We start from the raw sequence: 21,495 nt of genomic DNA, 5'->3' as shown, positions 1-21,495 counted from the left end.
TTAACACACTGGCCTTTGTTAAGCCTGGCAGTTTCAATTAATTAGCCAGTACTATGAAATAGCAAATAATATTTTGTCAAGTAATAAAATTCTCAAGGTTGCACAATAGTTTTCCACTGAAATCGATCACTTTAGTGAATTAACAGTATTATTGATTTAAAATGGACTCACCAGCAATTGTATCTTCATAGTTTGTTTTTTCAACTGGATTCCAATTTTTAGATATTTATGATACGTCTGTACGCCCCATATTACTCTGGGAAGAATTTATTTGCTATTTGTGCCCTTATGGTATAGCTTTCTGTCTTTGAATGGATGGCTAAAGTTTCTAAATATTGGGCTTAGCAATTAACATTGTTTGTACATGACAGCACAACTGATTGTTTTTAGGAAAACAAAGCAGTTTATCTGGATCATTGAGATATTAAAGAGGTTGAAAAGACATTAGAAGATGTACATTAGTGTTGTTTACTCATTCATTGACTACTCCATTTTTTTACACATTAAGAGTATTTAATATTCTTCATACATATATCACTTTACATGAAATTCTGTATGGGATTTAATTAATTAAAGTTCTTTCCACAACACTGAGAAGTTTAACAACAAGCTAGTTCATAAAAATCAGAACATGAAAATGTCTCAAAAGAGCTCAGGTTAGCAATCACACTGAATGTAGTTGATAAGACAAATAATGAAAAGGATGGAAAATCTATTTAGTTCTTAAAATTTTCTTCCTGTAAAAATTGGAAGTCAAGTGTTTAACACAATTTATAAAAAAAATTGGCAGGAACTTAAAAATGAGCAAATGAACACCAATGTGTAACTACTGTAGACTCCAACTGAATTTTGGGGGACCATTTCCCTAATTTAGTTATCTTACAGCTGGCATTTTTTAGAGATGAGAATATCTGAGATCTAGATTAAAGTTACACATATTTCTAAATAATTACAAAGATATTTGTTTAACTAAGAATTGTAGGAAAGACAAGGAGTGTTGTGCATTAAGCTTATGTTAAATCTCTGTGAGTTATCCTGGAATCCACTATCACTTCATATGTAGCTTGATAGCAGGGGGCAAAGGATATTTTTCAGCTTTCTTTTTTTTTTTTTTCTGTCTTTGTATCAGGACAGAACAAAATAATTTTATCCTTAAGTGAAAAAGCTATGATTCTTTTCCCTGAGTCAGTTGACCTGGGCACTGGGTAGAAGAGTCAAGGTGCTGCCTTTGTCCTGCTCATCCTCCCCTCTGACAGACACCGAGAGGAACAGGCATGTTCTTTTCAAATACCAGGAGTCTTGGACACCCTGACAGAGAGGGAATGGTATGTTTGGTACATCTAAATGGTGAAATGGAGAAGAGACTTAATTTGGCTCTTGCAGTTTGAAAAACAGACTGTTCCAACTACTGCTAATTTTTAAGAATGAAAAAATAAGAATGCACACCATTTCCAAAGAAGAAGAGCCTTTTCTGTCTTTAAAGTTGTTCACATGCTTTCAATACTGACAACTGGGATTTTCTATGAGATGAAAGATCTGTAATTGGTAACTGCACTTCAAAAAACTTACACACTGAACATTTATGTTTGACTACAGGAGAGGAATCCAGAAACCGCAGTGAATTATTCAAGTATTCCAATCACACAGAGAAAGAGCTGGGTTGCACAGAGTGGGGAAAAATGCCAGCATGTTGGCAGGAGTCACTTGAGCTATGTACAGGGACCCAGTCACTGACCGTAGAGGCTGAAACGGAGCTCCCACTTCTTTCTAGGGTTTACGTTTGGGTAGCTAGCTTTCTTTTCATAAGAAGTAGGGATGTGTTCCTCCACTGTGCTATCTAGAGCTGTGTAGGTGAGCACTGAGCATCTCCTTTGCTTTGATGAGTGCTGTTTCAGCTGGTGTTTCTATGTGAGGAAGGACTCCTTTCCCCTCCCAAGAGGGGCTGTCTGCAGAGATGACTGATCTGGAGGTGGGGATGACAATGTAGAAGTTGGTTTCATCTACCTGATATGTCTGTGGGGAATGGCAGCCACCACTCGTCTGCTCCCCAATGATGAGAGCTCTGCTCAGTCTCTTCATTATGTGCACAAACTCTTCAGCAGCCCCAGCTGTCACAGCACTGGTAAGGATCACCAGCCCCTTCTGAGAGCCGTACCTCTCCCCTGTAAGGTAGGAAAAACCCATCAGAAATGGATTTATTTTCAGAGATTTATTTGTAGAGTAGAGCAAAGAGAAGCCAAGATAGAAGATTTGCTCCCTACCTGCTATTAACAACCCAAGCAGTTTGGAAATTTACTTTGTGCTTATGATAGTATTAAAGTACTTTCAACACTAGCCCAGACTATATGTTGTATAAAAGGCTGTCACCCTATGTGGTGCTCATGTTCCATCAGCTTCTGGCTATGAGCTCCATGAAGAGAAAAGCCAGCTCATCATTACTACTGTTATCTCTTCTGTGGCTTTGACTTTTACAGGAGCTCCACATCTCATCAGAATAGCAGAATAGACATGTGAGAAAAATGACGTTTTTCACCATTGCAGCAGGAGTAGTCAAAACTCATCCAGAAGCATCTTCAGTTTCACCCTCATCCCTGCTCTAGGAACATGACTGTCATAGAGCTTGGCCTGCAACTGTGCAGGCATTATTTTATGAAATTACAATTACAGTGGTTTCCCACAGTTTTTTTATAGCTTGTAAATGGATGCTATACATGACCTTTGTCCCAAACCCTTCAACAAATACCCCTTTATTATTAGGGTCTGAGCCAAGTATCTAATTTTTTTACATAAAACAGCTGACAGGAATAGGAAGGGCTTTGAAACTTATTTTCAATATATCTGAACATGCTAGATACTTTTTGATAGTTTAGTTTTTTTTAAAAGGTGACCAGTGGGTAACAACTAGGACTTGATAGCTTGAAAAGTAAACTGCTCTAAAAATGTCAATTTATGAGTAAGTAATAGTATGACATATAATTCTCATGCTAAATTCTAAGAGAGGGGCCCAACAGCATGGTAATTAATTTTCACACCATCTTTTGTCTTCTCATTTCACTATAAACATAATAACCATTAAAATACTCTTTTCACAGTAGATCTATATAATACAGGACCAAATCCAGGTCCTTTGAAGTTAATATGAGTCTGCCAGTTCTCTTTGATGAGAACTGGAGTGTGTCCATAGAAATCATATCCCTAAGCACAAACCACCTCTGACTGCCTGGGAAAATAGATGGGCCCTGCAGACTGGGATAGAATTTAACCATTTCACCAAGATCCAGGCCAACAACTGCACACACCATTAACTTTTTTGCTGCTGTCTTAGCTTAAGAGGGGGAAATAATTAACCCCCATGTTTTAGGCTTCTTAGCACTCTAACTGCAGCCTATGAGCACTGAAGAGCTCTGTTTCTGCATGTTGCAGCATCCTTTCAGCTTCCACAAACTGGGGCAGGGTATGTGTAGGGTGTGTGTGACTCATTGCCAAATGCTTCACACTCACCCAGATGTACAAAATTTAGTGTTTTTCTTTCTCTTGTCTGGACAAACTGGGGTATTATGGTGCTTTCATCTACTGATGTAGAGGATGACACAGGTAGGTGGTAGGGACAATGTATAAAACTGTATGGGAGTGTTGGAAGAGACCTTACTAGAGGTCCAGGCAACACTGGATTAATTTTTAATTTTAGCAACTTTTAAAAGCAACAAGTTACATCTGCTGTACACAGTATTTGGCTAAACTTCTGAGGACCAATTTACAGACCTCTGTGTGTTACATACCCCATTTCAAGGAGTGATAAATTGTTTATTTGTAGATGGCATTGAGTGACATGGGTGAAATGGACATTTTTTGTTTCTACATTCTTTACACAGCTTGAGCTGATCATGGCAGGTGCTTCCACCAGCTAAGTTACATGATTTAATGGCTCACTTTAAAATTACAAGGAGAGACATCTGAAATGAAAAGCTATACTGAAAAGAAATTGTCATTTACCTTTGAGCTGAGGCTGGGTCCATATTTCCTTTACAGAGTCACTGGGTCTGTCATAAACTTTGTCCAAGAGAATTGGGTGTCCTTCATCAAAGAAATATGAGCATAGGATTGCAATGGGTGTAGTGGAGCCTCCAATATTGTACCTTTTCAAAAATTAAACATATTTAAGGAAACAAGTAAAAATTTGTGTCAGGCAGTAAATCTCCCTTCCAAGTATTGTTCCTTAATATCAGTCTCAAAAAGGCTTATGGCTACATTTTGATATATTTATAGTCATTCTCCCCTACCAGCATTTGCATGTCTATCAGATAAGCAAAATCCTGTCTAAAAGTGTCAGACTGTTATTGCCCACAACTAACTTCCAAAGCAAACACAAAACTTAAAAGTCTATTTTTTTTCTTGATGTTACCTAGAAAAAATCAGAAAGTAAGCAAAGACTATGGATCTGCAGAGAAACATCAGATTCTTGTTATTCTCCTCTGGGTAACCTATTCTGTTCCTGACAAGGCAGCAATACCTAAGCCCTAATACATAAAAGTAGATTCCAATGAAAGCAATGTATGTTTGTACAACCGTTATGTTCTTATTTTTGCTACACAAAATGAGAAAACTTACTGGTTTTAATTAGGTCATTTTTTTGGTGCCTAAAGATTGTGTTAGTTACTTCATTTAGCACACTCATAATTGAAAACTTTGGTTGCAGTTCAGTTCCATAGCAGTCTCTGAAGATTAATTTTACTGAAGAGCCTGTCATTGGAGAACTCCTGCTATGAACACACACTATTAACTACCAAAACATTTTTGCTTGTGACTTTTCACTAATACTAGAGCACATAGAGCTCTAGAAATGTTGGTACTCTATTTACTGATAGTGTGGATTCAGTGCTTTCCTGTAGGTGATTTTAGGAATACCCAGCACAGGCATTCCAGCAAAAACCTGCTGAAAAATGACTTTATTCAGTTCAATATATGGCTATGACTTTTCACCTCCAGGAAAGGATCCAACAATCCAGGATGCCTTTGTTCTGAAGAGTGAAGTCGTTATTCTTCAGCATTTGGGAGCTGTATGACTGACAGTGTGACTGGCTGGAAGTTCAAGAGCCGTCTCCAGCGTGTCCCCAGTGGTGCCGTGATAGCGGTGCTGCTGCTGCCCAGCCCAGCAGAGCCAGCACAGCCCAGCAGGGCCCAGCTCACACAGGTGCCACCAGTGCTGCAGGGGGTGGCAGGCCGGGCAGTGCTGGAACACTCCTTTTGCAGACAGTGACACTTCAGTCAGTAATAATGACTGAGCAGGTTCCAGAGTTTTAACTTAACTCTAGGATGCTAGTACTCCTTCTTACAGATGTCTTGTGTGACCTTAGGGAGGCCTTTTAGTTTATCAGTGTCTCCTATCAATGCTGAGAGGGTTAAAAAGATGAAGTTCGTTACTAGCACAGCTGTTCTGTGAAAGGGGAATATCAAGGTGAGAGACATTATATGAATTATGGTTAATCCCATGCAAAATTGAAATTATCCAAATATGAAGTTCATGAGTGACCCAGCTGTTTCAGGGAGGGCAACTTGTAAAATGAGAAACATTATTCATTACAGTTAATCCCATGCAAAATTTAAATCATCAGTCTTAAAATTATAAGATTGGCTAACAGAAAATTTCAGAAGGATTTTTTAGGGTTTTATATGCCTTCAGAGACTGGGTCTTTTATGTGCATTCAAAGGACTGAAAATTCATTAAATAGTAAAAGAATAAATCAAAACCAAACAACACATGACAAGAGCTATAATGATGCCATTTGGTACCTGAGATGTGATTTCATATTTGCTGTTTCAGTGCTCTCAGCCCTGAAAGTTTCAGTTTGGGAGAAAAGTGGGGCAAGAAAGAGGAAAGTCCCAATGCTATCTCAAGTCTAGTGGAAGATGGTGGTGCTTTTGCTGAATTCAAACACAGTCATGGGTATGTTATGTTGATCACTACCTTGCCTATTCTGTGTTCACACAGTGAGATCTCTATCTCTGCTCTCATCACTGTGCTTAACTTTTCTGCCCTATGCTGAAAATCCCACAAGAATATTAAGAAGATTACCAAATATTAAGAGCCCTGTGATAACAATAGATGCAAGTGGTTCTAACATTAAAACCAAGTTCTTACAAAGTCTCCCTTTGGTTTATACTTGTAATGTTCTGGGCTCACACACATTAGCTCTGGACCACAACAAGGGAATTACTTCCCTAAATATTGTGTAGGAAATGTACCTTTTTATATTAATGTACATTTTTATATCAATCTGCTTTGATAGCTGGTGACAAATGGATGACATCTTATGGCTCATGAGATTTGGAGCATTGTTGACACACTGGAGTGTCCAGCAGAATTCTAAGCAGAGAGAAGGTGCACGATGCTGCAGCTTGATGCAGCAGGGCTCAGGAGGGTTGCAGGACCTCTGAGTTCCTCCGTGCACAGGGCCTGTTCTGGACAGACCTGATTGCCCAGAACTATTTAGCACTGCAGATACGGCAAATTAAATTAAATTAAATTAAATTAAAGGCCACAGCCTTAAATGGGGTCTGTCTTTTTGACTGTTGAATCACTGGGCCACTACATGAAGTAAAAGATTTATTTAAATATATATATATATATATATGGCACATGGAGAGTTAGATTAGAGAAATAAAACACATGTAAGGTCCAGATTTGCATTCTGCAAACTATTCCCTAAATTTGCCTATTTAGTTCTAAACATCTCAAGTGATAATACAACTTATCTTGAGATATACTTCCAGACTGTTATTATTTTCCTTGGCTGTTTTCCTTTTCTCATTCAATCCTAGCAATGTTAGTCTGTAAACAGGACAGCAAGCCATGTAAAGCTAATTCACTGTTACAAATAAAATGCTGCTTTGAAAGAGCTTTGGTTATTTGCCATTCAAAGGTTTACCTCATGTCTATGATTAATGCATCTGTGTGAACAATCTTCTTCCAAACATGCTCTATCATTAGGTCAGACACCTGGGTTAGAAGTTCACTGTCTCCAAACATATCAAATCTCAGATAGCCGATGTTGTTTTCAAATACATTTGTGTGGAATGAAAATTTAATCAAATCTTCAAATACTTCTGGTGGAGGGATCTGAAAGAGTACAGAAAAACAAAACAAATCATTTGCTGGCACTAGCTTGACACAAAATTATGTGGGTTGTGTTTAATCCAGGTGGGATATGTGTGAGGAATGTGACCAACTTTGAAAATCCTAATAAATTTTACAATATATTTGCACACTAAACATAGGTTAGCATTGCTGATGAATTTTTGCGCAGTATAAGTTTTATCAATAACACCCAGAATCTGGATCAGGCTCCTATATCCCAGAGCTCAGTTTATTTTTCAAAAATATAAGAATTTCCTTGAAGCAAAGAGGCTGCAAGAACAATCCCAGCCTGCAGCACAGATCCCAGGCCTGCCATCCAAGCCCACATGTTGCCTTTAGAGTTGTTTCTAAACTCAGCACCTGGGACTTCCACAATCTCTTGGTTGGCCTCACAAACAGCTGCTGGCTGCAGGTGCGAGTGGCCCAGCCCCTCTTAGTGACCAGTCCCTGTGAGAGAGAGGAGCCTGATGTGCGGGGCATGTGCTAGGATGCTCATGAAGCAGATATGTTAAATCTCTTGTGTGGTGGCCATGTGCCTGGAGCCTCACGTGTTAGATTGTGGTTTATTTAATTTTGCTTAGCTTATGTTATTAAAGAGCAGACATTTTTTAGTAGCAACGTGTAGCCAAACAATAAAGTTCTCCTAGTAACCCCTATATGCATAGAGACACAGCCAGCTCCTATTGCTGAACTTTTATTTGTATGCAGTATCTGAAAATGGATAATCAGTAATACCTGATCTGCCCACTGTACTTTGATTAACTAATCACAGTTTTGAAAAATAGATCCAGCATGCATTGATTGTTCTGACAGAACCTATGTCTGAGATGCCAGTTCAGAGATACTGGTCCTCCCCAAGGAGGAAAATAAAAACATCACTCATTAGTAACATCTACAAATAAAACTGATCTGTTAATCTCAGCCACTTCTAATTATATTTAACTGAACACACAAATGTTTTATCTCTGTCTCCAGTGATAACTGCTAAATGCATACCCATAAACTTGTTAAGAGTAATAACTATCTGATAAATTTTTTCTCTACTTGTTCTTTTACTGTGATGCATCACATTTTTTTTTCATGAGAATTTCACTTTTGATACATTCATTATAAATTTCAAGGTGGGAAGGTTGCTCACCCCAGGTCTAATGGGGTGAAATAAATGTGCAAGGACCTAAATGAAAGCTCTTCATGGCTGCAAGAAAAGGCATGAAAATGTATCTATTCTAAAAGTTTGAAGACTGGAAATCAGATGAAAAGCTCTCAGAATGTACTTTTGGGGTGCCAGGGAATCTTTCAGCAAAAGAGGTGAGGAGCCAGTGACTGATATTAGAGAGTTACTGCCCTGCAAAACTGCAGGTTCATGACACTGCCACGTGGGCCACATGCCAGTAAGGAGGTAAATGGTACCTAAGGAGGTAAATCAAGCTTCAAGATGGAACCACACACTCTCCTTTGGAAGGCAGGGCTCTGTTTGCTGGCCAAGGACAAGCTGGGACAGGATGCAGCTGAAAGTAAGATCTGCTGCTCAGACAGACAGTGTTTACATACAAATGACTTGTTGTTAAATATCAACCCTCAGGTGCACACTATAAGCAATGTGGCTACTCTAAAGGACCTCCAAGCTAACTCCACTTTAAGTCAAGGAGAAATGTTTTTTCATTAACACTCTAAGGGTCTGCAGTCCTATTCTGCAGACCCCTTTCACAGGTGAGTGGTGTAAGTAAAACACATGATGTCACACAAAATAGGACCTTAGAATTCTGCCTTAGGACTTGTGCATGGAGTTTGATCCCTGATTCTGACACAAACCCCAGACATTGGCAAACCACTTTTCTAAATGTGCCTCTCTTCTCTCTTTTCTTTCTTTTCATATCTCCCTTGTTTTTTATATTTAGATGGAACCTGTTTTTCCATAGCTATTTTTGTGCTGACCAATGTAAGATAACTCTGACTTCCATTATGGATGCTCGTGCTGTCAACTGCTGGCTGTTAAAATATTATCAGCAAAAACCCTTGCAATACCATTGCAAACCCTGAGATTAGTTTAAGAACCATGAGATCAGGAGGGCTGAGTGGCAGGGCTGCACTTTTCTCAGAACATTTGGGTTCCTTGTGTACCCTCACAGGCTGGAATGGAACTGTTCATCAGGCCCCCAGCTCAAGGCCTGAGCAGGCTCAGCTCTAGCCCTGACAGCTCCTTCTCACTTGCTCGTAACAACACACATTTTACTGGGTGATTTCCAGGCAATCCACCCTAGTACGTCACCAGCCTTACTATTAGAAAGATGTTTTTAAGATCTAGTGTAAACAGTCTAAGTTGTAACTTTGTGCTGTTTAAGTGCATTGCTTCTTGGCCTATTTACTATGGACATGGGAAGAGATTATTCTTTTCATATTTGAAACAGTCTCTTACGTATCTCAAGACTGTTTTCATGTGTCCTCTCAGTTTTCTTCTCTCTGGAATAAACAACTCAAATATTTTAAACTTTTTGAAGGCTACTTTTATTAATTACTCTCTTTACTCCTGCCCCTCTTTTCTTCTGTCTCCATACATGAGCCACATCTTTCCAGAAAACCATTGCCCAAAACCTTACATATTATACTCTAGATGAATTTTCTTTAGAGCTAAATGTAGCAAAAGATTTCATGTCTTCCTAATTATATTCTTCCTTATCCATTCCAATTTGATGATGTTAAGTATTTACTGCAACAGCTTGACCCTATTGACTTGTGCTCAGGTTATGAACTCTAAAGAACCCATTTACATTTTTACAGGACTCCCCCTAAACAAGCTACTTTTCTCCCAGATTTGTGCAGTGAACAACTATCACCCCAGAACAAGCAAGCAAAGATTGCAAAAGGTGAAGCCAATGAGAGTTATGAGGTATTTTTCTCTTGCATGAACTTGCATAGTACCATTGTCTTTACTATGATTTTGTTGATATAAATCAACATCAGATGGGCCTACAACAATTCTTTTTCCACTTTTTAGCAACAGATGTAGGAATTTGATTATTTATTTTGACACTTGAAGGCTGTCCATTTTGATTTCACTCATTAATGAAGGGATAGATATAAACTGTACTTCTTTCTGGTGAAACATCTCTAACTCTTGCCTCCTTCAGCAAGTGCAATACCCTCCTATATATAAATATTAATCATCTGGAAACAGAAGGACTTGAAATGCAAGAAAAATCTCTCTTTACAAAGGATTAGTATTTGATTTTTTGCCTTTTATTCTGATATTAGTTTTTGTGTGATATTCTGATCATTTTCAGCTGTTTATCGGAATTGTCATTACAAAAATTCTGTTAGGTGTAAAGACGGCCCTAATAGTATTTGGTTATTAAGAATGGCCCAAAATAATTACTCAGGGAGACTCCTCATGATTTAAAATGGACATAAACCTTATGCTAAAATCAGGCAGCAGTTCTTCCATAGGTAGACAGTCACAAACACAAATGTTTCAGTATGTAGAGGAAGGTTTGACTATAGAGGGAGAGAGAGACAGAAGAATAAGAAGCAAGGATTATTAAGCTGCAGGTCAGCAAGTTTACAGAGCTGTGACTTATAAGAAAAATGTTATTTTCTGGATCACAAAAAATATAGACAAAATTTGTCTCAAGGAACTCTGACTTTGCAAAGTGGCATTTATGCAGCTGACAGCTCTGACTAGCAGTGACCTTGCTGCTGCTTAGAGGAGACATATTCACTCCTTTGTACTATGCTTCAGCAGCTATTCTAGTGCAGCAGATGCACAGGTCTGCATGCATTTCACTTGTCTGTCTCCTACATCCCATCCCATCCTTCCTGTAGTTATTCATCATCACTGTGTTAATTGTGTTGGATCTGCTTCACCATCAAGGTCATTAACAGTAAAATTCCACTGTCAAGGGAGAGGGTGGTTTGGAAGCTAGGTAGCACAAGAGAAAAACTAGCTCTTGGGTTTTTAAGGAATAATGTGATATAGATCAAGAGAGCCACTATGTCCATGTATCGAGCTGCTGAATTAAATTTTTTTTTTAATTTACAAATGCAGGCAGTGCCATCATATATGCTTCACTGTACTCTAAAGGTATTTGCTCTCTGGGGTATTCTGAAATGTTCCACAGAAAGCATTCCTCTTATGGCTGCAAAAACAAAACAGGAGATGAAGGTACTCTTGCTGCCCAGGACTCTGTAGAATGGGAGAATTTTCTTTTACCTCCATCTCAAGGAAAATCCTTTAATGACTTCAGTGTCTTCGTTAACATCTTAATGCTCTCTTGTCTGACTCCCCATTTCCTCCAGCAGTATGAAGGAATGCTTCTGCCTCTGGAAACCATTGTAGTCTCATAAGGGATGTGATTCTCTGCTCTTTATATATTGTTTCACCTTAAAGAAATTTCACATTTGTCCTAATTTTCATCCACACTGATGTGATATCCTTCTAATAGATCTGTTCCTGACCTCTCCTAGTCATTTTGCTTGACAAAGAACTATGGTAAAACAGAGGCATTGAATAACATAATGGCATTTCTTCACTAGCTCTATCAGGATCAGAATTTTATGTCATGTGACAAATAAGATACTTGTCCCCTCTGTCATGTTCTTGACGTTTAAGGTCTGAATAAAGTAAGATCTGAACAAGTGAAAACCACCAAGAGTATTCATTACCAACGTTCAATAAACGCAGTGACTAATTTACAGGATTTTTCCATGCTGTAGAATAGGGAGAAATTATGATGTGGCACTACTGGTATGTTGATAATAACTGAGCATGGAACTCTGCTTTGACTCTAGTCAAAAGCATTGAAATATCTTTAGAGTGATGTTTTCTTCACACAACCAAGTTAAGAAGGAGAGTGCTGGAATAGAAAACTCCTTTAATTCATTATTTCTATTTAATCTTAGAGGCAAGAATGGGGCCAGCATCTCTTGGATAACAAACTTGAAAAAAACATATCCATCCCTGGCAATTCTTAGATTTTGTCCTTTACCATAGTATTTGTGATAATACCACAAAGGTCATGGCCACTTTAAATGCATGCCAAAAATTTCAGAGTGTGGAAGTCCACGGATTTCCTCCCCCAGGAAACATTTAATAGTTACCTGACACTTGGTCTACTCTGGTTCATTGCAAAGGCAAATGCATTCTCTTCAAAAGTAATTTTATGAGTCCCTGGAGAAAATACGTCTCTGATAGCCCTGCTAGTGCAGTAGCCAGAAAGCAGCTAACTCCATCCAAGAAAGGGATCAGGTTATCCTAACCCTCTATTTAATTTGAAGATGGAATTTTAACAAGTGCTCCTGGGAGCTCCCTCCAGCACAACAATGAATAAGAAAGATTGCCAAGGCAGACCAGTGTATAAACACTCAGGCTCAGAACAAAGCACAGACTGTTATGCAAACCACACAGCAAGGGCAAAAGTAGATTATTAAAAATCAATTTCTCCCTGGGGTCACCTAACTTCCACCCAGATACTTCTTTCAAAATATTTCTAGGTCACTGGGAAACTGTCGGATGCTGAGCATGAGATACAATTAGAACAACTTTCCACTGCCACTATCAAAGGAGTTGCTGATTATTGTGGTGTAATAGATGTCAGCTGCTACAATTTTATATAGAGAGGTCCATCAAAGAGCACATGGCTGCATGTTTAGTGAGTTGTATGCATTTACTCTAGTCCAACTAAACTTCCCTCAAATTACAACCTGGGTTTGAAACCAGAGGGTTTCTGAATTAATTACACGTGAAAAAGCGGCATCACTGAAAGAGGAGGGATCACAGAAACAATGAGATATCTTACCTCTAACTCTGAAACTCTACATTTTTGCTTGTAGGATATAGGAACTGAAATTCACAGCCTGAAGGCTGTTTCAAAAATCTATGCATCCAGAACTACCATCTAATTCCCCAAGCTACTCCTCTAAGTGTCAGAGGCAGCTCAGCCCACAAAACCTACTCAGGCATTGGCCTCTCCTCTGGGTACAGATAAATCTGGGTAGATTTGTGGTTTGGGCTAGAAAAAAGATAAGGTATCTGACTTAACGCTCCCATTCCAGCTGCCATCTCTATAGCTGAGTATGAGAGAGCTGTACCTGTTTTGGCATGAACCCTGGGATGCTGTCCTTGGCATGTTCAGGGATGTAGAGTAATTTCAGGTGTTCATCATCAGAAAGAGCTTGTAAGATGGCAGTCACCTTCCCAGCAAATTCTTCCTCTGTATTGATCCTTTTATTGTCTTTGTTGATGTTCTTTGTGAGGTTGGATGCTATAACAGACCCAATGTCCACAAAGGCATAATTATCTGCCACAAGCTTGCCCACAGTTTGCAGTACCTGTGGCACCTGGGCACGCAGGTTGGCAATGTGCTGAGCTACAGCCATGGCTTCGCTGGCCTGAATGGTGATGTGTGGCTCCACCCCAGACACACTCCATACTTTTCCAGTGACCGGGCTGAGCACCACTTGGCTGGGGATGGAGGCATACAGGGAGCTGTTCCCAACACGATAAATGCCCACCGAGAGGGATCCGCCAACTGTGGGCTCACCGACAACAGTGGCCCGGTGCAGGTCCTTCATAGAGCGAGTGAAAGCTTCAGCTGCTGAGCCACTCATGTGGCTTGTTAGGATGTAGATGTCCTTGAGGGAGCCATATCTCTTGCCAGCGAGCTGAGGGAGAGTCCACACCTCTGTGCTGTGGGAGGTACTACGATCAAAGACAGTGTAGAGGTGTTTCCGAGGCTCGGGGTCAAAGAAGTAGGAGCAAAGTATTGGGATGGCAGTGGAGTAGCCACCTGTGTTGTACCTCATGTCAATGATCATGGCATCCGTGTCCACCAGCTTGTTCCATACCATCTGCAACAGTTGTGGCCCAATGGCCTTCACCGTTTCTGCCTCAGCCATCATATCAAAGCGAAGGTAACCCAGGTTCCCTGGCAATACCTCAATTTTGAAGAGGGCCTCAATGATGTAGCTCAGCTCTTCAGGGCTGGGAATCACATTGGGAAGCTGCTCTTCTGGTGTTGGTTCCACATGGCTGTGGAAGACGTGAAGCCGGTGGTCTCCAGAGGCCTCCTGCAAGTCACTGGTGAGCTGGGAAGCCAAAGTCTCGGGGTCTATAGCTGATCTATAACCTCCTTGGGCCCGTTTGATGCTGAGCATAGCACTGGCCTTAGCAGCCACCTCTGGAATGGCATAGTGAGCCTCCAGGAGCTGCCCGGTACCCTCCAGAAGCACTCCCATGTTCTTGTGGAAGGCCAGCACTTCTTCAGCCTTCTCCAGTGCATCCTCAGCCAGCACTATGGCATCAGGAACAACTCCTCCACCCATCCAGCTTTCCCCGTGGTTGTCAATGAAGGTGATAACAGGAACTGTGATAGTCAGGCCGCGGGTTATTCCCGGCCCGGGCTGCAGCAGAGGGAAGGTCCGGGTGTGTGAGAGGCTTCCTGCTGTGATCTCCCCGACCAGCGTGGCTCGGCCCAGGGACTGCATGAGGTAAGCAAATTCCTCAGCAGCGGTAGCAGTGTGGTGGCTGGTGAGCAGGTAGATGCCACGCTTGGCCCCATAGGACTGGCCCAGCAGTTCTGCCTGGCTGTTGTGCTCCTGGGTACGGTTGGTGCGTCTGTCATATGTTGTGAAGAGATGGACAGGACCAGCAGCAGGATCCTGAAAATAGGAGAGTAGCACAGGCACAGCAGAGGAGGAAGGGCCTCCAATGTTGTAACGTAGGTCCATGATCAAGTTCTCTGTGTTTTGAAGGGGTTCCCACACTTTGTGTACAATGTAAGGCCCCAGCTTTACAAGCACAGAGGCATCTGCAAATTCATCAAAGCGCATGTAGCCAATATTGCCTGGCAACACTGACACCTTGAAGACGGTATCCACCAAGGCATGCAGCAGCTGCTCATTGTCAGGTAAGTCAGCTGCCATTCCAACTGGCTTCTCAGCTGGGGAATCAGAAGCTTCACCTGGCATCATGACTCGGACCATCAGGCGGGGGTCGTCAGATAAGGCCTGCAACTCAGTGTTGAGTTTGGTGGCCAAGTCCTCAGATGACTGCACAGAAGAGAAGTCAGAGGCAGCCAGGCGCCGCAGCAGAGCAGGCACTCTCTCCACTAAGCTGTAATTGTCCTTTAATATGTTTTTGAGGTGACTAATGGTGCCAGGCACTGCTCTGCGCACTGCCAGGATATCCAAGGATTTCTGCAAGGCTTGCTCAGCCTCAGTAGCCACACATGGCATCACCCCACTCACTTCCCAGCTCTGTCCACCCCCACTCAAGGGGCTCACAGATCGTGACACAGGAACCATCATATAGAAATTGGAAGGACCAATACGCAGCTTCTGGATGTCCAGTGAGCCCCCGGCTGTCTTCTCTCCAACAGTGATGGCTCTGTTCATGTGCTTGAGGATGTAAGCCACATCTTCAGCCACTCCTGTGGTGTGATGGCTGATCAGAACAATGACATCCTTGTCTTTGCTGTACCTCTCTCCCAACACCTTTGGCAGTGTCCATATCTCTGTGGTGGTGTTGGAGGGACGATTGTATACAGTCTCAACATGCAGTCTCTTGTCTTGTTCATGTAAGTATGAGATGATGAAGGGGAGGCCAGAAATCTGTCCCCCAGTGCTGTGACGAAGATCTATCACCAGGGCAGATGTGTCTATCAGTGTCTTCCAGACCTTGTCCACCAGAAAAGCTCCAACTTTCTGCACAACTTCCTCTCCTATGATATAATCAATCCTCAGGTAGCCAACATTGCCTTCCAGCTTGTCATACATGATCACATGCTCAATAAGACTCAGGAGTTGCTCACGGGTAGGGGAACCTTCAGCTTCTTGTTTGGGAACTGCATGTGGCAATGGCTCGTAGGAAATCACCAGTCTCGGGTCATTCAGAGCACCCTGCACTCCAGCTGTCAGGACGCTGGCCAGCAGTTTTGGATCTGAGATGTCCAGGATCTCTCCACTCTTGATTGCTTGTTCAATGGCTTCTTGCATTCCCACTAGGTTTTCAGGATAGCAGTAATTGTCCAGAAGGACTTTAGCCATGTCCAGCACTAGAGTTGGCTGAAAGATTTCCTCAGCAGGTATGCTGCATATGATCAGTGCTGAAAACAGCAAGAAATGTGTCCTGGTCATTTTGTCGTTGTACAGAATAGAAAAGAAGTCAGAAGCTCTTATCGGTCAGGATGAACATAGCTCCCCAATGACTGAATCACACTGAAATCCCTGTGTTGAATCCAGGTGCACTGAACAGATCTTTTATCTGCATTAAACCTTTAATCTTATTAAAATGTAGTGCATCATCCAAAGTGCACCAATAGATGAAGTTCAGCTCCTTGCTACTTCACAGGCCTCTTATGAAACAGTAATGAACTCCAATCATCAAGGAAGATCTTTATAGCAGTAAATTGTTTCCAAAAGGTAGTGTACTGCCTGTTGCAAACTGGTCCTGGCTTATCCTGAAAGTGGGTAGCTTAAATGCAATACTGATTTTTACCACAGTTAGAACAGCAATGATCCTGCCTTTTACCATTATTTATGAAGAGCTTATACCAGGAGATTCTTCACTGACTAAGTTGTATCAATATTTAATATTCTTTCAACAGTTGTTGACAATACATTGTCTTTGGTGTTTTTTAGTCAGAGCTGCAAAGGACTGTTCATACATTCTATGACTAAGGGTTCCAAACAAGGAACTCCAGACATTTAGCACAGCTCATAAAATCCAAGGTAATGACAGCCTTTTAATTTCTGTGCTGAGAATTGCCAGCATTTTAAACAGGACTTTGAAACACATTTGCCTCAACATAATACAGCTAAATCTGAGATGACTTTAATCTTCACAATTTGCACTCAATTAGGATTTACTTGTAATACCGTTGGGTAACATATGGTCATGTCTGATGACAGCTCCCAGCCAATAGACTTCAGGCTCAACATACCAAAATAGAATGTGGGGGGTTGTTTTCTTCTGCTCACAATGTATTTGAGACCCTATTGTATTAAGAGTTTGAAAGAGGATCAGAATATGCAGCATGCAGGCTGTACCACTCTGAGCTCCAGTGTGACATGACAGAGATATACAGGAACGGATTCCTGGCTTCAAGTTTGAAATGAATAGCCATCCCAGCCACTCTCTTTGCTGGAGGTAGCCACAAGAATAGACTCTGAAATCTGGGAAGAGCATGTTTCTGTACTCTGTCAAAATGTTGCTACATATGAATGCATGTGGAGGGAGGAGTCCAAAGATGGTCTGAGCCTGGCTGGATGCACTCTGTTGGTGTGTGAGTGTCCTGAATGAAGCCTGCCACTCACAGCTTTCAACTTTCTGTGCAAAGGATGTCACAGATGTTACATACAAGGTGCTGACAGTCACCTCGTCTTACTCAGAATGTAACAGACATGGATGAATTGCCATGAAGACAATAGTCAGAAAGGAGACAAGAACAGAACAGCAATGGAGTATTTTTAATCAGTGTGGCAGATATTAGCTCTGCCTTCCATACCTAAATGAGGTCTATCTATCACTGCTAAACTCTTTATATGACAATTTTTTCCGTAGCATTTAAGGAAGTATTTCCAGTTATGAACAATATTCTTCTTCAGTGAGGCCTTATATAGAGGTTAAAGATCACAAAATGGCACTTTCCTGCCTGTAATTTCTATATAATATTATTGTAAGATAAGAAAAAATACTCTTCTCTATTTTCCTGACATTTATTTTGCCTTTTATCACAGTCTATAAAGATTTTCATATCAGAAGTGCTGGAAACGGTAGCTGAGCTTCTTATGAAGCAAAAATACTGAGAAATATATACAGTATTGTGATTAGATAAGGCAAAACCCCACAGCTCAATTTATCTCTCAAGTTAAGCACATTTATTCTCATGTACTTTATTGCTGCCACATGAAAAAAACCCCAAAAAACAGCTTCATAATGTAAATGTAAAATTAAGGATTTTTTTCAACATGCACAATTTAAAATGCTAGGACAGTGGAAAAAATTATTTTTCCTCACTGGATCTGTTCAGTAATCTATTTCCATTGAAATTCAATATGAATATTCAGTATGGATTTCTGAATTCAATGTGACATGTAACTTTCGCTGCTACCTTGGTAATTCTTTACAGATGGTGTTAGAAGTTAAGAATCCTTTCTGTGTGGTGTGAATTCCTTAAGATTTGGAGAATGACTATTTGCTTACTCATTTTGAGGCACATATAGCTTAAATTTTTATCAAATATGTTGTTTAATGCAAGTCTGTTCATTGAACTCTGAATAACCAAATCCAAAATGTAACTCTACCATCTATTCTAATTTATAATATAATTCAAGCCAAAGTCTTATTTTGATTTTAGTTTTGAGCAGAACTAAATAGCTAAGGCCTAGTTTTAGTTTTTATAACTCATAAAACTTTATGATCCTTTAAAATCTGTCCACAAGTATTTCATTTTCTGACTTCCTGTGGGTATGAATTTCCCACATACTCTGAAAAGAGGTATTTTTTATCTGTCCCAGACTAGTCTGCTTGCAGAGTCTGCATTACTCAGATCACATGCTAAAAATCTTCCATAGGCACAAGATTAAATGTTTTGCTGTATAGTGTTTGCATTCCATATTCTGCTCCAGTATTCCCCATTTCTCGTGTGCAGCTGCTCCCACCATTCCCTCATCAGACTCATGCAGATATTTGGTCACTGACAAGCCGCAGTAGCAGGAGGCTCATCTGAAGGTGGCAGCAAGAACACCTTTTTCACTGGCAGAGATGCCAACAGGATAAAGGTAAAAGTTGGGATAAACTACTTTTGCTTTTAGTAAAGCCTTTAATGCAGCCATTTTTTCAAATTATATGTATAAATAAGAATTAATTTAAAGGTGATAGCTGGCTTCCAAATACTGAGAGGCAGAATTTATTATCTCAAGCACAGGACTATGCTAATGAGATATTTAATGCTTCCAGGACTTCAATAAGTATTTCTAGACAAACCTTCACTGCCTTTTATAGATGTACAAGTCTGGGTCAGTACAGCTTCATAGCTGTCTGTGACAGGCATGACTGGATTGCATAGGTATGGTCTGAGACTGTCTATTCTGTTCTGTTCTTGTACTGTTTGGTTCAAAGGAAAACTTGTTCCTGAGTAGGCTTTGTAGACCCCTCAGAAATAAAAAGAATTAATAATAACGCCCTCAGATTCCTTTCTAATTCCCATACCAAAGAAGAAATGTTGGATTTTTGTCCTAAGGTTTTCCAGTTTTTATGCCATACAAGCCTGTATAGATTAAAATTGAAGTTGGAAGTTTTCTTTCACATTACTTAAATATGAAAATATTTCCATTTTATGGTAATGAAAATAGCATTCTGAGTTGGTTTATGATTACATTCATAATAAGAAAAACTTAAATCCAAAAGGTGTTAGATTTTGATTTTTTGTAAATATTCCCTTCCCTTCCCTTCCCTTCCCTTCCCTTCCCTTCCCTTCCCTTCCCTTCCCTTCCCTTCCCTTCCCTTCCCTTCCCTTCCCTTCCCTTCCCTTCCCTTCCCTTCCCTTCCCTTCCCTTCCCTTCCCTTCCCTTCCCTTCCCTTCCCTTCCCTTCCCTTCCCTTCCCTTCCCTTCCCTTCCCTTCCCTTCCCTTCCCTTCCCTTCCCTTCCCTTCCCCCCTGTTTTTACAGTGGTCAAGAAAAAGAAAGAGAATGAGAAGATGATTTATATATTTAATGTAAGATTGAGTGAAGGTAGAAAAAGGGAATTCCCATTTTGAAATCTCTCTAATTTCAGCCAGGAGCAGGTGGAGAGTCACCACAGTTTATGAAGCACAGCTGTGATAAACTCACATTGAATAGCTCCACTGAACTGATGAACTACTATATTCTAGATAAGCAGAAGATTCAGGAGGTCATCAAGAAAATGCATTTCAAATATGCAACCTGACCTATTTCAGAAATATACTTTTGAACATGCAGTCCCTGAAAAATTGGTATATTACGTGTTTGCATTATATTTTCTGTATTCTCTGCATCCTACATTTTGGATAGATTTACATGTTCACTACACCAAGCAGAGTTAGCCAATCATAAATACTGAATATTAAATATCTATCAAGCCCTCCTATCCTGGGGTTATATATGAAGCAGTGAGAGGTCCAGACACCCACAGCAGGCTTTGTTTGGTGGCCATCAACATTGGCTGTCCCCAAACCGATCCCATTCCCACAGAGGGGTCTGCCCCCAAACCGATCCCAATCCTGCAGATGGGTCTGCCCCCAGACTGATCTGATCCTGCAGATGGTTCTGCCCCCAAACTGATCTGATCCCACAGATGGTTCTGCTGAGGGTCTGAGGCTCTGATGGCTCCTCCTGGCACTGCTGCCCCCCATGCTGATATATGGCCCCTTGAGCTGTGCAGCTGTGACATCAGCCTTGTGTTTATGGTAAATGAATAAGTTTTCATTCTAACTGTGCATCTGTTGAACACTGCACAAGCCCCAACCCGCTCCTCATTAATAGCTGGTCAACATTCACAATCCAGTCATGAGGGAGGGCTTTCTCAGTGTCCAGTGGGGCCCAGCTTGAAGCAGGGGCAAGATGCTTACCTGTTCTTCACAGCCTGTAGACTCTCTAGAGCCATCATGACCACTTGGCTGACTTCTTGCATCCCAAAGCATTTGAAACCTGAGTGATCTCAAACAATTATTTAAAATTAAATGTGCAAAACTACATAAATCAAGCTGCTAAATGTAAAGCCAAACATCAATTTGACACGCACTTCAGCCATGCTGAAGGTAGCAGCAGCTGTAGTCACTACTGGGCTCTCATTTCATCTTGACCCTGTTCATTACCCTATGGAAAGATTCATGTTTCATTTTCCTACCATGCCAACCAAAATGTTAAGCCAGTGGGTGTATGATCATTAAAGCTGGCTGGAATCGCAACTGATTTTTTTCACTGAATATAAAAGCAACTTCTAGTCCAGTTTTGTGATGGGATCTGTAGGTCTTCTCCGGAATTCTGTGAGCACAGCTAGGAGCTGAGGTTTTGAGCCAGAAATTGTTTGGGGTATATTTTTTCCCATCCAATGTTTGTCTTCAGAATGTAACACCCCCCCACCCTCCCTCGATTCTTGAGAATTTCTCTCTGTGAAGGTTTTTCCCCTTCCCCATTTTTTTCATTTAATTATGGACAAAGTCCTGTATTCAGTGAAGTTAAAATATAACTAGGACCTTGTGTTTAGATGACTGGAGGGCACTTAGCTACAATTACATTGACACGAGGGTGAATAAGTCTTCTAGTGTGATCAAACCAAGTGCATGTTTGGTTGTTTCTGTCACTTAAGAGAAGTTTTGCAAAATGTCAGGAGCTTAGCAGAGAG

General features: G+C 40.8%; 1 protein-coding gene across 1 annotated transcript; it reads right to left on the bottom strand.

Annotated features, from left to right (window-relative positions):
- Positions 1-1,798: 1,798 nt before the first annotated feature.
- RBP3 (retinol binding protein 3) lies at positions 1,799-16,264 on the bottom strand. Its single transcript, XM_064717048.1, has 4 exons — positions 13,220-16,264; positions 6,927-7,117; positions 3,994-4,136; positions 1,799-2,162 (listed from the first exon to the last, which is right to left on the bottom strand). The coding sequence occupies exons 1-4, from the start codon at positions 16,262-16,264 to the stop codon at positions 1,834-1,836; spliced, it is 3,708 nt and encodes a 1,235-aa protein (XP_064573118.1). The 3' UTR covers positions 1,799-1,833.
- Between the last annotated feature and the right edge of the window lie 5,231 nt (positions 16,265-21,495).

This window comes from Zonotrichia leucophrys, chromosome 6 (assembly GCF_028769735.1).
Source record: "Zonotrichia leucophrys gambelii isolate GWCS_2022_RI chromosome 6, RI_Zleu_2.0, whole genome shotgun sequence".
Classification (NCBI taxonomy): Eukaryota; Metazoa; Chordata; class Aves; order Passeriformes; family Passerellidae; genus Zonotrichia; species Zonotrichia leucophrys.
This window is presented reverse-complemented; position numbering and strand designations above follow the sequence as displayed.